This window comes from Choloepus didactylus, chromosome 2 (assembly GCF_015220235.1).
Source record: "Choloepus didactylus isolate mChoDid1 chromosome 2, mChoDid1.pri, whole genome shotgun sequence".
Classification (NCBI taxonomy): Eukaryota; Metazoa; Chordata; class Mammalia; order Pilosa; family Megalonychidae; genus Choloepus; species Choloepus didactylus.
In genome coordinates, this window is record NC_051308.1 from 22,092,351 (window position 1) to 22,110,528 (window position 18,178).

An 18,178-nucleotide genomic window follows, 5' to 3' on the forward strand; every position below is an offset into this window, starting at 1 on the left:
ATATTCAATAAAAATGTGTCCCTTTTGCATCATAATTTCACTTTTAAAAAATCTAAATGAATTCATTATATTTTGATTCCTGGAGCAAGTGTGCGAAATTTTAAAGTTTTTTACCAATCTTAATAATAAACAACATGTGGAGAATTATTTATGGGATTGAGTAGTATTTTGTTTTTCACTTTTCTCTAATTTTTTTAAAAAGTTTAACAATAGGATAATGGGGTATAGGCATGCATCAAATATTTTAATTACTTTTCTTGTGTCATGCTCAATATTGGAATAGTATTAGAAACTTTAAACTTATTATGGATGTCTTATTGTTTTAATGCAGTTATCCAGAAATGTTTCTGTTCTAAAAAAAAACAGGCATATTGTTTGAACCACTGAAAGTAAATTATAGTTTTTTTCTATTTCTGTAAGAATATCTAGGTGCATTTCACTATTCTCTTTTCTTAATGTTACGTTCTTCTTAACACATTCTTTAGGTGGTACCTGTCCTAAGATATAGGCTGTCAAGCAATTCCAAATTAAATGCAGATTAGGATTTTGAAAAAAGAAGGAAGTGATGTTGGATTTGGTGTATATAGAGATAGTTTAGGGGGTGGGACTTTGAAGTCAGAGACCCAAGTTCAAGTTCCAGCTCCATTTTTCAGTAGCTATGTGATATTTTAGCTTTGTAGAAGATCCATAAACCTTTATATGTACTTTATTTCATCTTATATAAAATGCAGACAATAAGATTACATGTAAGTGTTTAGCTCAAAGCCTGGCATATAGGAAGTAGTTGATATATGGCATATAGATTTAATAATAGAATTTCCAACTTACATAGTAAAACAAAGTTAAGCAATTTGGAAGGATCAGTGAAAACATTTTTATAGATTCAAGTATTTGTGACCTAAATGTATTAATTAAAATATTAACACAAAGAGAGATGGCATATGACTTTCACCTTTCATATAATGATATAATTTAGAGTTAATTCCTTTGTGTATTGTATCTTCATGTCTTTTCTGTTGAATCAAGTTGGTATTTAAATGACTATTTTGTTTCCTTTAGTGGAAATTTTTTTCTTTGCAAAGGAGGTGGTCCCTTTTCTCAGTTTTAACACAATAAAATATTTTAATAAAATTTCCTACATATATTAAAAATATTTCTTTTCTCTAAATTAATGGAGTCAATATGTTTTTCAAAAATTCCTCATTCTTGGCTAATAAATTATTAGAAATTTATTCTTTTGTCTTATACACTTTATGAATGCGGTAATTGTATAGTAATTCTAAAACAGGTTAATTTGTTACAAGTTTTATATTTCTCTTCTTGATTTAAACTCTGTATAAATCATTCTCCTCTTCATTGTTTGCAGGTACTTAATTAAGTGATTCTCATTAACATTTATAAGAGACGTGTCATGAAATAACTCTGCATTGCTTATGCATAATTACAACTTTGTTGCCCTTTCCTCAGTCTTTCAGCTCTGTGGACATTTGTCTTGTCTTGTATGTTTAGCTGAGAAGTGATGTCCTACATACGCTGTTGCCAAGCCTTTCTTTGGGTGTTTGGCTATCGTGTCTGACATGATATTGCCACAAACTTCAGCTACTGAGGACACCGTTTTCTGGTTGGTGCCTATTGCTTTGCTCTCCTTCAAAAGGGGTGCAGAGCAGAGCAGCCCTGTAGAAGTATGCATATTTCTATGGATATTAGAAATATGCCAAATTCTAAAATGTGTATTAGTTGGTCAGTGGACGTTCATCTTCAAAATTTTAATTTTAAAACTATTTTACTTTTGTAATATAAATCATTAAAAAATGTGTTGTACTTCTTTTATAATACTTTTAACTGTGGTTCTTGAGAACAAGTTCTCTTTCTTCTGGAAAAAAAATCTCCCAGCAGTTTACCTTTGCACCAATATGAGTGTGCATGTATGCATGCATGCCTTTCTGTGAATGTTTAACATTTAGACATGAACATGTTGATGGCATAATATAATGTCTTTGATAATCATTGAAACCACTAAATGTATGGTAGATACTGTTTTCTTGATAAACATTAAAACAAAAACATTTCACACGTCTTTGAATTGTTTTTCTTGGAAGAGAATACATGTAAGAATTTGTTTTTTGGGGGGTAAAAATGTGAATGATGGCTGCACTGTACTGGGCATGACTATAAAGTTGCTTCTCTTTGTCCCATGTTCAGAAGAAATGGATTCAACCCTCTATTAGGTTAATGTTTAAAGTGAGAACTCAGACTTTATATAACAGCCAAATTTCTTGAAAAATGTCTACTGAAAACCAGGCTTTTCTGTTTCAGTAAAGCATCCTTTCTTAAACGACTGCATGTTTTTCTAGTGACTAAAGAAATTACTCAAGAAACTAAAATATTCTGTTATAACTCACCTATTGGATTTTCACCAGAGTTTCAAAACAATTCCACCTTTATATTTAGGCTATATATTGCTAACCATTTTATAACATCTTAAAAATAATCAGTCTATATAACATATGCTCATTGCCTGCCAGGAGCTTGATACTTAGGGGTGGGGAGATTCTTAGCTCTAGCCCAAGCTTTCCTACTAATTAGCATTATCTTCTTACCTGATTATTTTTCTTCGGAAAAATGTTGCAAATCAAGTTAAATGCTTGAAGAGTCTAAAGCAAACCTCAATTATCATACATTTTATAGAAGGAGTTTATGGAAACCTAACTTTGGGACTGAATATGCCTCTTGTTGAATTTTTTTATTCTTATTGATCTGCTAGGAATTCTTGGACATTGTAGAAGTTTATTTAAGTCTCTCTTGACATCTGGCTTTTAATTTGTTGGTTCTTTTTACACTGTGGATATAATTACTCTCATTTATTTTTTTTTAAAGAGTCACATAATGATTATGAGACTAATATACATTCATTAATTAAGACAATTAAAAATAATTTGATTCTAATTTCAAAATTATTTGGCAAGGCCTGCCTTTTATATTGTGAACTTTTATGTAATGATAGATAGATAAGATAATTTTTACTTTTAATGTCAGGATTGAAGTATAGTTAGATGGCTATATCTCTAAATTGACATTAAATAGATACTTAGAGCAGGAGAATAGTGTCCCTAACTCAGGAGACACATTAAGTTGAGAATTAGGTAAATGGTCGCCTTTACTTTTGAAATCATTGGATTGTCATTATTTCAGTTACCTGGTGCTTTTCCAGCCTAATGTCTTTTGAAGTTTAGATTACTAAATTAATTGAGAGCTTTTTGTTTGTTTGGGAAGATTAAATGTTGTTAATTGAAAGCGTGAATTCTGAGCTTTATCCTTTAGAATCAGAAGTAGATTTTGGTGCAGGGATCACATTTCAAAATGTTTAAATGAAAGCGATTGAAATGCTATTAGCTATTTATTTATTTATTTTGGCTTTTTCTTTTTACAGCAAGTTGATTTGGAAAAATGGGTATGTGTTTTCATGTATTTACAAAGAAACTGTGATCTAAACAAGTGCATGCTTGCTGTTGCCTTTAATCTTTTTATTTTGCTTCCTAGTGTGGCTTGTACAATTAGTGTTCAAAATAACGGCTATCTTGTAATGAACACATCCATTAACAGGTGTCTAATTAGAACCTTTTAAGTTTCCGGTTTTGCCTCATCTGAAATGGGGTATGTTGAAATACTCTCCGTACCCAGAGCCATGTAGTCCTTACATAATTGGCTTTGTAATTATAATATGCTTCTGGCCAACAGAACGGCTTGTATTATTAATTCTGTGTATCTTTGCCAATAAGCCTTGACTGTTTAATCTTAAAATCTCACTTTTAGTCCTTATATTTTTCCATGTATTATAGATTAATGCAGCCATAATGTGGACAGTGTCATGTGAAAGCAGTGCAGTTGTAGGATCTAGAGTCTAAGTACTGGGACCAACATTGCCACAAATTGTGCAGTATGAAAGCTAAGATTCCTTTCATTTTTTTAAAACCCCTTGTTTATGAATGAAATTAGATTCTAACCAACACTCATGTCCCTCCTTACTGTGCTTTTTCCCCCCAAGAATGCAGAATAGTGACATTTTTTCATTGTTGTATGATTTTTTCATTTGCCTTGCTGACTTAATATGGTGAATCATTTAAGATCAGCTTAGCTGATGGCTTCATTTTTTCCTCATTATTTTTCCTGATTCGGGGTCCAATTTTCATGATGCAGTATTTTGAGATTTTTGTTATCTTTTCGGTAGTCTTTCAGGTCCCTTTCAATAGTTTCCCAAACAACTGCATAGTCATCTGGCTTTTTATGGGTCTTCTCTTTTTCACTTAATTCAGCCTTTATTTTCAAAAAATCTTTTATTTTTAGATGTACCATTTCCATGAAGATGGCATCCATATTGACTTTTGAGAACTACTGTTTCTATATTGTATTTCAAAGTACCATTAAATTCATTGACGCTCCCTTCATAACTAAGCTACTTCTCATTTTACTCATTTTAGGTATCGCTTTTAGAAATTCCATATCCTCCTTGGTGCCTGCAGATAAGATTCTGAACCATGCTTTACATTTTTGTTCCCTTAAAAATGGAAACCTGTTTCTTTCTAAGAACATGGATGCCACCTCTGTTTTTCTCTTATCAGCTATTTCAAAAGAAGTTCTCCACCTTTGCTTCATCTTTGCTTCCCTTCACTTCCATGACAGTATTTCTGTGCCATACACAGATGGGTATTTCTTGAATCAACCACTCAAGCTGCTTCATTTCTTTTGGAATAGAATAGATAGAACACATAAATGAATAAAATCACCATTTTACAATTGTCTGTAAGTATTTCTGTTTGTTCCTCTGTGCACTTGGTTACTTTTGATTTGCTTCACTGTGTTGCTTTTTTCCTCTCATGTTTTCTCATGTCCATGTTTTCTCATCTCAAAGTTTATTTTAAAAGTTTATTTGTAAATCTTTATAGTAGAGATTGCTTTCTAGTTCTGAGAAAGCAATAGAAATACCACAGAGCTGAAAATATGAGGGTTAGCTTTACCAATGAGTAGTTTTATAGCCTTATGTAGGTTATTCATGGGTCATTATCTCCTTGGGTATAGGATTAGAATGAGGACTAGCCTTTTCTTGTATTAAGTATTATTTCTATAGTAATGATAAAACACATTGATGCTGAAATATATGTTCATTTAAATATTATATAAATAAAAGATTCCACTGAATTTATTTTAGAAAACTGATGATCATTATATTTATATGTCAGTAAATTTTAAATTTGAATTATTTCTTTCTCAGAAACCTGTAGAGTTCAAATCTTATGCTTTTGCTGTTATGAAGTTTGAAATTCTTCTGTAACAGGTACCTCAAAGGGCAATAGAATACAACTTAACCCCCTGCCCCCTCTACCTTGGGGTGAAAACTGCTCTATGGGGCTGCTTCTTCTCTGGGCCTTGGGCTAAATCTGGGATGGATCTCAGGACCTTTCATGTCTTATTCAGATGATGAAACAGCCCACAGTCATTTTAAGTTACAAAGGTCTCATTTCGATAATTAAAATGGCCAATCCTCCATAATAGGCAAAACTCTGAGTTTAATTCGGGTTATCTCCTCTCCTTCAGCTCAGGCAGCTCCTGGGGAGGCGGGGGGAAGGCTGAGAGGGAATGGGGGTATGGGAAGCTTCTCACTTCCTCTTCTGACTTACTCACACCCCAATTCATTGCCTGGAGCACCTGACCCTCTCGGGGGTACAGTGGGAAGGAGGGATGAGTGAAAAGTTGGCAGGAAGGGCCTTTGATCATAGTGCCATTCAGCAGGCTTGCCAGATGTTTAAAGTTGACTTTCTCTCATGGGTACTTGGAGGTTTCTGTGAAAGAACTCCTATCATCAGAAACTGAGAGTTCTCTTCTGTAGCCAAATGCATCACCTCTCATTGTCTCTGTGTGCTGAGATCTCCAGGCCTTTCTAGGTGGCCATCTTGGTGGCATCTTAGGCAATCCCAGATGGATGTTATCTGGTATGGCCCCTATTTGCTTGGTGGCAGTGCAGTCGCTTCTAGTTGTAGACCTACACTCTGTGGTCAGGCCCTGCTGGGCCAGCTGCTTGCCTCTCTATCTCTGGTCGTTGTTCGATATGGGTCTATTTTGTCTGGTTTGTTTACTCCTGGGGACAGTAATCTCCCTGCTGCCACTCTCACTGGAATTGAGGGGAAGAGGACCTTGGGGAGGACATAGGATGTAGAGCCTACTGATACCTTGCTCTAAGAAACCATCTCTCTCCTTTTGACCTCTTCTGATAGATCAGAGGTGGGTGGTCAGCTAAGTACAGCAAGCCGATTTCCAGCCACTCACTTTGCCATTCCTGCTCAGTTGGTATAACCATGTGCTTGGAATATGGTGATACTTGCCACTCTTTTGTTCTGAGACAGGTTTCCTATTTTAGTACCCTGTTATACTTCCTTGTCTACAGAATACATTTAATAGCCACAGATTAAGACCTATAGAAGCCTGATGAAAGTTTTCTGATAGTATAATTAAGTATAATTCTGAATAACTTCATCAAAACTGAATCTCTCTCTCTCTCTCTCTTTCTCTCCACCACCACCACCACCTTTTTCCTTCCTCCATTAGTCTATCTTTGATCACCTGTGTGCCTGCTTACTCATAAGCCCATTGAGTGACCTAACAGTGCTCGTCACCTTTCAAAAGGAAATAACATTTCTGGGACATGGATTAAAAAAGTGATTGTTATTTTCCTTTATGCCAACTCCAGTCCTCCCCTTATCTATAGCATTGATTTCCAACATGGAGACCTGGGATTGCAGGCCATGGGTGGAGGTGGGGGTAATAAAGAAATAGAAAAGATTGTGAAATTGTTTTATATGATGCATTGTTTATAGTCTGAAGCTGCCTTGTACCAGTACTTTCTTTTTCTCCAAATATGTTGATGCTGTTTTAATTGTTAAAATACAAACCCATTTCAAATGTTCCTAAATCAACAGTAGGTTTAAGAAATGATAATATTTCCACTAAAATTATGTGAAAGTGCTTGAGATGCTTTCATATTGTCAGGCTTCATTCATGTTTGAAATGGTTGAAAAACATATAGAAAATCATTTATATACGGATATAGATGATATTTTCTATGCAGGTGGTAATTTGAGCAAGGGTGGGGTTTATATGTCTTCAGGTCATTATTCTATATATGTCCTCTGGTCAGTGTTGTTATATGCCTATCCTCTATTAGAGATCAATCTGATTTCTTTTTTTATTTAGGGAAATCTCCCTTGAGACAAGCTGGTAAAAGAAGGTGGACTTAGATACTTCTTCTGTTTCATATTTTATGCCTCTATGCAGCTCAGTGATTTCTAAACATGTCAGATAAAATATTACGATTTATAGTAGCTTATCAGAATCATTTATTTTCCTTTACCATTCTAATGAAGAAGTAGATAATTGTATACATATATATGTCAAGTCTGTTATACCCCCAAAAAAAGACAGCCCATTTAAAAACTCTGTACAGAATTGTAGATAAACTGAGAAGGATAATAGTTGCTACCAATATGCCTAAAAGAATATAGTGAATTATTTTTAAACATGCTAGAGTGCACGAGCAACTAGATGTCAGTGATGGTCATTAACATGAGTGAAGCAAGAGCTTTGCTGTGGATTGTATTGCTATCTATATAATTGGTCTTTCATGGGCTGAATGTAGAACCTCTTTGTGTTGCATTATGGGCCTACAGTTAGCATGTCTGTCTATCAGTGCATTCTTGGATATTTTCAGGGGTCTAAGCCATAGAGAATTAAGCAGTTACATGAGATATTTTCATCATAAGAGCAGTAGTTGAGGTTGTCCACAAATATGTATCCATATATTCTATTAGATAATGTTGATATATGTTTGGAACTTGGAATTTTTCATCTTAGAATTTCTTCTGTCTCCTAAGACTTGTTGGGAGTGTCATTAACTAAAAACACCCTCCACCAAACCCAAGTCTGTGGTGGTGAAATAACTTTCCTTTTCTGAACATAATGAAGTTTACTAGATAGCTTCTCACTCAAAAAAGAGAGCTTACAAGATGGAGCATTCTGAAGAATCCCAAAATCTCAATACAAGGACAAAAGAGATGACAAAAGAAGCTTAAGTTAGATGGATATATTGTGTGCAGAGTAGAACATTTCACTCCCTTAATAGAACCTAATGCCAGAAGGACTCCTCAGCCTAAATTACCCTAATTTATGAGGTTATTGGATTAATAATTCTTTTTAATGACACCCACCCCCCCCCACACACACACCCAAATGTTTGTTTTGTTGCTTTGCTGATGATTCTTTATGTAACTGTTGAGGAGACATTTCAGTAAAAGTTCTTTAATAATAAACTGATATAATAGTTCACAAAATTTAAGATTGAACTGAAAGGCATAATTACGGTAGAGGAGCCTTTTTACATCACCGGATCCCTGTTTAAATTTTTGAAACAGTAACAGATTGAACAAAATGATTCATTCTCTTGACGGCCAATATTTGTTCACAACTTTCAGAAAAAAGTATTGTTATTTGAATTGTTTCTCTGTTAATAATTGTTTGCAAATGCTACAAAAGTATCTTAGGTCTTTAGATCTACTAGATTAAGTGATAAATGCTCATAGAGCAAAGACTATCCTGCTTCTTTTTGTCATCCATTTGACTCCCAGCACCATCTATATTTGCATTATAAAATAAGGATAATCATTTATCTTCCTTGTTTTCAAGTTAATGTAGCATAATGGGGAGTTATGCCTCCAACTCTTGCTCACATTGGAGCTGCATCTGACCTGTCAGTTCTGAAGTAAACTAACCCTGTGACAATGAGTTACTGCCATCTGCAGTTTCACCTTCAAGAACTTTCCTCCCTTTGTATTTCTATGCAAACTGATCATCATTCAAAAAATTCTCCTAACAGAGTACTGCCAGAATCCATGCCATGTGCGGTATGATAATTGTCCTTATGGTCATCTCTTACTGTATCTTATAGCTCTTGTCTAATTAAATTTTTTTAAGTAGAATAAACAGTTCTGTTATCAAAATATCATAAGCATAAGAGAAATATTCTCCAGACCTAAGTTGAGGCTACTTTCTTCAATATTTATCTTTATGTTTGAGTTTTTTCCTCCCTTCTGTCATGTCACCAACTTTTAAAGGATTTTTTTGGGAGTGGTGATGGTGGTGGTAGATATTATTCTTGGTCTGCATGTTGATTTTCATCATTACTAAGCAGTTTAAATTAAAGTTAAGATAACACATTCATCCTTTTTGTTTTAATATATTTTCCTTTTTTCTTTGACCTTGAATGATCCTTTTTTGGGGGATATTTCATAAAGTAGAACTTTGGTAATATCTAGCACTTAAACCAGATTGACCAATAAATGATTTGTACAAAAGATTTCATCAGTGCCACAAACGGTCTTTCTTGTTCTTGATTATCTTTTGAGAATAACGTGTTTCTATTATATATGTTATTCTTTCCCTTTCTATAAAGAGATATTTTTGCCCTAATTACTAACTTGTTGTATTCATTCTATTTTATCATATATTCAGATTATTCTCTCTGTGTCTTTGCTCCCCCTGTGGTCATGCACAACTTAGAAATTCCAAACAGAAGATCTCAGTAACTATTGACCACCCTTTTTCTATCCTCTACAGTTTTAAAGTATTTCAACCTAGAAAACTTCAAAATCAGGCTGAGAACATTTTTCAAAGAAAAATTCCAAAAGTCTAGCACAATTTTAAAAAAGTCTCACCAAGAAAGTACCTAAAAACCTATGTTCCATAGCAAAATTTTGGATTTTTTCTTTCATTGAACCAAGGCTTAAAAAGTATTTATTCTGAACAGGGACTTAATTCACTTTTGATAGCTGTCATGTGATTTGATGGGTTTCAACTTGGAAAATAAGTTTCCTGATATGATTTACCCTTAATATCAGTTACAAAATGTAACCAAATAACCTATATTTTCTAAGGTGAGAATGAATGTTCTTTACAATTTCCCCTCAAAATTATAATATTGGAAAATGCAAAAAAATGTGGTCTCAATAGAATTGCCATTGAGTAATGCACATATATGGTATTTCAGAAAAATAGCTGCAATATTTCATATATCAGAAAACTTTCCTTTGCTCTTTTCTTTAAAATTAATGTTTTTATGCATATCTTTTCTCTGTAGGACTTAGACATGCTCCTGACAACTAAATTTATCCCTAAATATAGAAATATGACATTTTTCTTTCTTAGCTCTTTTTCACATACGTACTTATCATAGGAGTAAAAAGTCAAAGAAAACTATGGATTTAGAGAAAATGAAGGAAAAATATATATACATTGTGCTTTGTAGATGAAAAGAGGTATTACAGTATAAATCATGAAAAGAGACTTGTCATTTTATAGGAAAGGAAAAAAAAGTTTCTGTTTTTCTTTGAAATTCACCTCTCACAATATATAGTGTCTAAGGAATTGCTTACTGTTACTTTGCATGAAATGTGAGCAACTCAATGCAACATATTAGTTTATGATCTACTTTACCTATTTCTAATCCACTATTTTTTCTAAAATTAATTGGGTTATATTTGTATCACTGCACTTTATGCAAAAAATTAAATGAAGTTTCTTTTAAGGCACTTTCAGAGTATATATTTAAGATTATACTCTTTTTTTAGTGCTTAAATATGTTGTAAATTGAATCACGCATAAAAGTAGAGCAGCATGTTTTCATGTAAAAAGAACTATTGTAAAGACATTTTAAAAAGAGTTTTGCTTGTTACAGCTTTTCTCTAGCATGTAGTTGATATTAAGCTTTTGTTATGACAACACAGTGAATGTTTTTTGTTTATTGTTCACATCGCTCCATTTAGTGGAATGGAGCTTTTATAGATGAGATATTTTAATAAAAATAAGTCTTTGAAATGATGTATATTTAACATTTTTTCTCTTTTCCTTATGCCCCCACAGAAATTCATGATGAAGGTAAGACACTGGAACGTCTCTGTAAATGTAATACCTTGTGGGTTTTAAGCTTGGTTATACTTGCTTGTTTTATTTTTTAAAAACTATGGCAGTTTTCATCACATATTGAAGTTTTAAAAAATAAATCAAACTTTGAAACTTTTAAATTAAATAAATAAACCACATCTTTAAATTTAATGACTTAACAAGCAATATTTCACGTCTTTTGGTCATAGTGTAGCACATTAAGTTTTTTTTTCAGTCAACATTAGAACTTTCTCCCATTAAAACAGATATTTTATAGCTCTCTCTTTAGAGTTTCACTCTGGGATTATATTGGCTGTATTGTGTTTAAACACTCTTGTATGAATGCAATAGGAAATTCTCACACTGGGAACTTAGAAGAGACACCAAGAAACTACTGTCTACTTACTTACTTCAGAAGAAATAATATGAAAATAATTCAAGCTGTTTTCATTTCTCAATCAAATTAGAAAACCAGAAAAGTTTTAAAAGAAGTCAAGAGAAAGAGAAGAGTACAATACATGATATACCAGTGACGAGAATATGTTGGGGAAGGATAGGAACAGAAGAATGGGGTTACTTCAGGACATACATGCAGCATTCATGACATTTAAATTTTTTATTCTAAAAGCTGTGAGACAATATATAGAGAAATTTAGTTGTTTTTAGTTAATAAGGCTTGATATTTAGAATTTCTAAAGAATGCTGTTTCAATAGATACAAACTCTGGAAAGGGTTAAATCGAAACCCCAGATCTAGATTTAAAGGTTGTTTTGAAGAAGGGGAAGCAGGCTACTTGGGTCCATCTATTACATTTCTTAGTTAAGTCTGTTCATATTTTGTGAACCTCTGAACGAGGTACATGGTGGAATACCATAAACTAGACCTCTTTGCCAACTGTAAGAACTTGACAGTTTGGATGGGATGACAGAACAGAGGACTCTTGGAGCCATCTATCAACAGGGGAATAAAACATGTTCTAAAATTTCAAATAACTCCAGCTATCATTTTTCAGTAGAAAATAAAATTATATTGAGAGGACTGGACATTAACCACAATAAACATATCAGGAAACAAGGGTTTGGGTTGGGAAAATGATATAAGCAGCAATAAGGTATAAATATTTCATCTCCTTGCAAATATTAACAAGTAATGAAATTAGGTCAGCAAAAACTGTCTTGCTAAATCTCTGTTTACTCATTTTATCACCTAACCCCTATCTCCACCCCGTCCAATGCCATGTCTACTTCCCTTTAAAGAGTGAATGGAATCATTGCCTGAAACAAATATTTCAAGCTCTGTCATGATACCAGATTTAAATAAAAACCAATGCAATTGGAAAGATGATGCAGAATCAGTTAAAACCAGATGGTATGCCTAAACAGTTTAATTAGGCTGTGATTTCTGTTAACTGCAAGGCCAGAAGGCCAGTGGCTTATTTTCATACCTGCATTGGATGATCTGGAAAGTTTAGAATTTGATTAAGGGAAGGACATATGCATGAAATTATTGTAATTTAAGCCACTTAAAAGGAAAATGATGCTGAATTTTATTTAGCTTTCACCTTTCAACCATGATTTGCTTTGGAGTTCCTACCAGGAAATATATCGTTTGACTTCTCAGAACCAGACAGATGCTTTCTCATTGAGGGAGCCAATTTCTGCTTGATGGCACTAAACAGTGATTGCTAATGTCATAAGACTGGTTCCCTTGGGAGACTTTTGGTCAAGATGCCATTACAAGTAAGTCATTTGGTACCAAGTGGCCATCTTGACAGTGCTCAGCTAGCTTTCTGAGGCACATTTATTTTGCACTGAAGTAAAATTTCCCATTAATTATTATAACCATACTGTGATCCTGTTATTCAATTCACTGCTTAAAAATGGCAGGGCTGCTTGGGTGTCTCCTGCTGCTGGGGACCCGCAGGTGGTGGATTGAAATCCCAGGCTCAGCAGTGTGTGTACTGCTCTTGTTTCCTGTGTGCTGTTCACGTTTACAGTTATACGTCACTCTCAGGAGCTGGAAACGATTAGGCCTAGAGACAACTTTCTGTTTTTTCTTCCTGACACAACTAATTTTTCTATTTCTCAAGTACTGTTCATTTTTGAAGGTGAACTTAAAAAGCTTTTCTACTGGAATATCTGAGCACTATAAAAGTAAAAGCACTCTGATGCAAATTTCTTTTTGTTTTCTTTCATTTTTAATTTTGGAGGCATAGTGCAGTATTGCTTGAAGGAAACTCCTTTTAAGATTCTATTGTTTTATTCTAAAATAGCAAGTTATTTTATCGCTGTCTAGGATATAGAAAGTTCTCCTGTTTAGTCCGATTTATTTTAAAATGTTCTTGCATATTAAGGGCCTAGAATTATAAGAAATGTCTTACATTGATTAACATAGCATTTTTGAACTGAAGAGATGATTAGGAAAATGGAAAAACTTAAGTTATTTAGATTTTTTATAGTTAGCAGATTAATTGGCTTTATCAGCAGCAATACAAAGGGCAGGTAAATAAGCAAATATATACTACAAGTATATATTTAAAAAGCACAGAGCCAGTAATTTGTATGTATATAAACCTCTTTAGTGATTATTAGTCATTAAGTAATTACTGTTCTGATTTTATGTATTAGGTCCCTGTTAAACATTTTAAGCATCTGACAGTCATACTTTAAATGTAGCTATAATGACCCAGTTGGTCCGTCTCCCCACAGAAAAGTATAACAGATGCATAAAAATGCTTCTTGACTGCCTATTATTCCAAATTATTGTTGATGTAAGCGTGTCTACACTAAAGTCTACAATATGCATTTTCTAAGTGGACATTTTTGGCAATATCCTGGAGATCTAGGCATGCTTGATACTAAGTTGTTATTACATTAATCCATGAAAATCTGAAGTGAGGATAATTTAGCATTTGTAGAACAGTGTTGTTTAGATTTTGTTTGAAGGTCCTCAGACTGTTTTTATCCACTTAAATTTCATGAGTTTCTTTTACACTATTGTGCAGCTTTAACCCTGGTAGTCATCTGAGGGTTGGTGAAACCAAACCCATAAATAAACAAAACTGAAAAAAATTTTATGGATATTTTCAACAAGTCAAATTTTACCTTTTATTATATGATGCTTGGTTCTTATGCCAGAAATATTTAGATTTTTGTGAGTTTAGAGACTATAATTTACTTCCTAAGAGAAAAGTGTCTCCACATGTAGACCATAATTGTCTATAGCAGACTGCAGTTGATTAGCTGGCTTCAGTCTCCTGGTTCTACTGAACGGTGATGGAGAAGGGCTGCAGGCAACTCACCAACGCTGCTATCAACATAGCCAATTAGAGAAGGGGAGCAGAGTTCCATGTAGTGCTTTTACTATAAGGACCTGATAACCCATCATATAGTTGGGGATGTTAAGAAATACAAAGACGTAGTTCCAAAACTTCCACTTTATTTACTGCTAATGTGCAAATATTTTGAAGGCAACAAAATGGAAGTCAATAAATATTTTGTTGAATGAATGAGTGGAGTTTTCAGAACTCTCACATGCAAGGCAGACGAAAACAGACTGGGAGTTTATGCATAATATACTAAGTAACTTGTCCTTTGCCTCTCATACAGTAGAAAACTAATAACTATTTTTTGAATATTGAATAGGAAGGAATGTTTCTTTAATGTAATATTTTTCTTGGAAAGTTAGCTGAACTTATTTAAAGTATAGATGGCATTAATGCAAACTGAAACTTTATTTGTATACATAAGATTTAATCTTCTGATTTTCCTTTTAGTTGGTATAATTAAAAGCACTACTTACTTTTCTAATGTTTTAGATTCTGTGGAACACTTTATTTGTAAAGTTTAAAATACAAGACTATTTTTCCCTAAGTGTTATCTTGAAACACAAGCTAACCTTGAACTTTGCTGCCCTGTTGCTTTATTGAGGCTTATCTAGTTGGTCCTGGCTGGATTCTCAAATTTTACTATGTAATATCGCTATGCTTATAGTTTCAGGTTTGGTGGTGGTGGTTTAGAGGGAGAGACTGAGCTCTTGTTCCAGAGTACTGAGTTGCTTTTGCTTGTGATAAATCAGCTAACAGAAATAAATAACCTTTTTCTCATTGAAATACTCTGGGGAAGTCCCACAGTCCACTTAAGGTAGGTTGTTGTAGAATCTCGAAGGCAGATTCCTAGAAGGGGCTAGCTGGTAGGTGGTATAACCATCCTCATAAAGTTACAGTAGTTCCCACATCAGAGGAAGTTCATAAATATTTGGTGAATTAAATTAAAACAATGATCAGGCCAAATTAGAAAGAAAATCAACATAATTAACCAAATAACTTGGCTTACCTCATATGTACCCAAGGCTGAATAATGTTGAATGAACAACTTATCCAACATGCCCAAGAGTGTAGATTACACATTTTATTTTTTTCTGAATAGAGCCAATTACCCTAGTATCATTTAAAATTCCAGATCAGAGGGAAAGTACTGGAGACCATGCAACAGAAATTATTTCCATTTTGTGTTAATAGTGACTTGACCTTTTAAGTTACAAAATTAAGTTACTGTGGCATAATTTACATTTAAACACACACATAAAGATAAAATGCATAAGCAAACTTTTACAGTAAAAGGAGCACTTCTTGTTAAATTCAAGGTCCTGTACTTCATTAAAAAAAGTTTGGTGTAACTGTCAAGTGTATTAAATACCGTTGGGTTTTCGGTATTATAGTTTTGGAAATTAATAATGATATGAAAAGATGCGCTCTTAACAAACTAATCCAAAGAAAATGAGATGAATAAAATTTTTCTTGTTACTGTTCTCTGCAACCCAACACTATGATACAATTATGCCCCTTTTTGTAAACACTTTGTGATTACAGTAGCATAATGCCTTAGCGTGTGCTCTTCACTTAGTATTTTAGTTTCCTAAGTGCTAAAACATATACCATACAATGGGTTGGCTTAACGACAGGAGTCTGTTGGCTCATGGTTTCAGAGGCTGGAAGACTTGCTTCCTCCCAGGTCAGTATCTTCTGGCTGGCCAGCGATCTTTGGGGTTCCTTGGCTTTTCTGTCACATGGCAATACACATGGTGACGTCTTCTCCTTTCTCCTCTAGGTTCTGTTGACATCTATCTTCTGGTTGCTTCCTGTGGCTTCAATTTCCCTTGCTTATAGGGACTTCAGCCATATTGGACTAAGGCACACCCTCCTTCAGTGGGGGCACACCTTAGTTCACAACATCTTCAAAGGTCCTATTTATATATGGGTTCCTACCCACAGGACCAGGGTTGGGACCTGAACATTGCCTTTTGTGGGGGACTTGATTCAATCCCCAATCCTCAGTGTGAAATGGACCCCCTCCCCCATCCATTCATTTTTTCATCGAATAAATATTTATTGAGTGCTAACTATTGTCTGGCTTTGTGCTCAGACTGGGGTGAAACAATAAATCAAGGCAGGGTCACTGTCCTTGAAGAGCTCATATTCTGGTCTAGGAGAGAAAAGAAACTGCAGCGTAGTGATGAGACCAAAGTATAAGTGTATACCTAGGGCTGTAGGAGCACAGGAGGAGTAGCTCATTTTGAGGGAACCAGATATGGCATCAAAGAGGAAGTACCCTTTAACTGGCATTTAAAACATGAATAGTTTATAAGGCAGAAAAGAGTACAGATGGAGGGAATATTATGTTCCAAGACAAAGCAAATATTATGTTCCATGAAAGCAGGACGGCATATTCTTGGAAGGGAAAGTGTTGTGATGTGTTTAGAGCATAGGATGATTAAGGGGATAAAGCTCAAAATGTTTAAGACTAAATGTCCTCTGTGTTTGTACCACTCACAGTGTTGTCTTTGGACCAGCAGCATCTACATCACCTGGGAGATTTTAAAATTAAATTTCTCTGAAACAACCCCAGACCTACTGCATCAGAATCTCAGGGGTAGGGCCCAGGAATCTGTGTTTTAATATGCTCTGCAGGTGATTCTTAGGCATCTAAAATTTGAGAATCACTGCTCTGGCTCTGTTTCATATGATGAAGATAAGATTCTTATCCTATAAGCAGTTGGGAGGTGTGAAATGTTTTAAAGCCTGGAAGTGATATGATGAGTTTTGTCTTAGGAAGACTCATTCATTAAACAAGTATTTATTTAGTGCTTACTATGTGCCATGCATTTTGCTAGGCACCTTGGGATACAGTGGTGAATAACATATCATGCTCCCTGTCCAAAGGAAATCACAATATAAAAATAGATCCGTAAACTAAAAATAAATCATTATATATTAAGATGACTGTTACGAAGTAGACATCAAAGTTTGTGATAGAAAGTAATTGAAAGTAGAATAAATTTGGTTTCCAACCTAACTTAGAGGTCACAGGAGGCCTTTCTGAAGAGTGACATTAAAGTTGAGATGCGGAAGATGATAAGGCAGTTAGGTTTCTAGAAGGAAAAATAATCATATTTGAGATACATCTTGGATCTTGAAAGAAGAAGAGTATAGCTGGAATGGGGTAAAGAGAAGGGACATGAGATGCAGATGGAAAGGAAAGCCCAGGTTAGGCCAAATCTTGCAGGCTCTGGTAAGGAGTTGGGTTTAAAGCATTATGGAAGGCTTTGCTTATAATGGGAAGAGAGAATGGAGGTAAGAAGGCTAGCTAGGGAGCTATTGCTTCTACCCAGGTGACTTAAGGATTTGAACTAATGAGGAAGTGAATAGGCATCTGAATGCATGATGGAAAGAGAGAAATCAAAAGTGACTCCCCTATTTACTAAAATCAAGTTCGATCTTCAAGACCTAGATCGGACACTAACCACACAGTAGAGACTTCCTTGACAGCTGTATTTCAGTTCTTTCCTACTGTTTTAGTTTGCTAATGCTACCCATTATGCAAAACACCAGAAATGGATTGGCTTTTATAAAAGGGGGTTTATTTGGTTACACAGTTACAGTCTTAAGGCCAATAAGGTGTCCAAGGTAAGTCATCAGCAATCGGGTACCTTCACTGGATGATGGCCAATGGCGTCCAGAAAACCTCTGTTAGCTGGGAAGGCACGTGGCTGGTGTCTCTTCCAGAGTTCTGGTTTCAAAATGGCTTTCTCCCAGGATGTTCCTCTGTCAGCTCCTGTGCATTCTTCAAAGTGTCCCTCTTGGCTGTAGCAAGCTTGCTCCTCTGTCTGAGCTTATATAGTGCTCTAGTAAGCTACT

The 18,178-nt window shown here is 34.6% G+C and overlaps 1 protein-coding gene across 5 annotated transcripts in view; it reads left to right on the top strand.

Annotated features, from left to right (window-relative positions):
- RYR2 (ryanodine receptor 2) overlaps window positions 1-18,178 on the top strand; it is a 769,122-nt gene that overhangs the window by 298,411 nt on the left and 452,533 nt on the right. For all 5 annotated transcript variants that reach the window (XM_037821856.1, XM_037821863.1, XM_037821872.1 and 2 more), the window contains exon 4: window positions 10,963-10,977. In XM_037821856.1, the coding sequence (XP_037677784.1) occupies window positions 10,963-10,977 (15 nt within the window). The remainder of the gene's footprint in view (window positions 1-10,962; window positions 10,978-18,178) is intronic.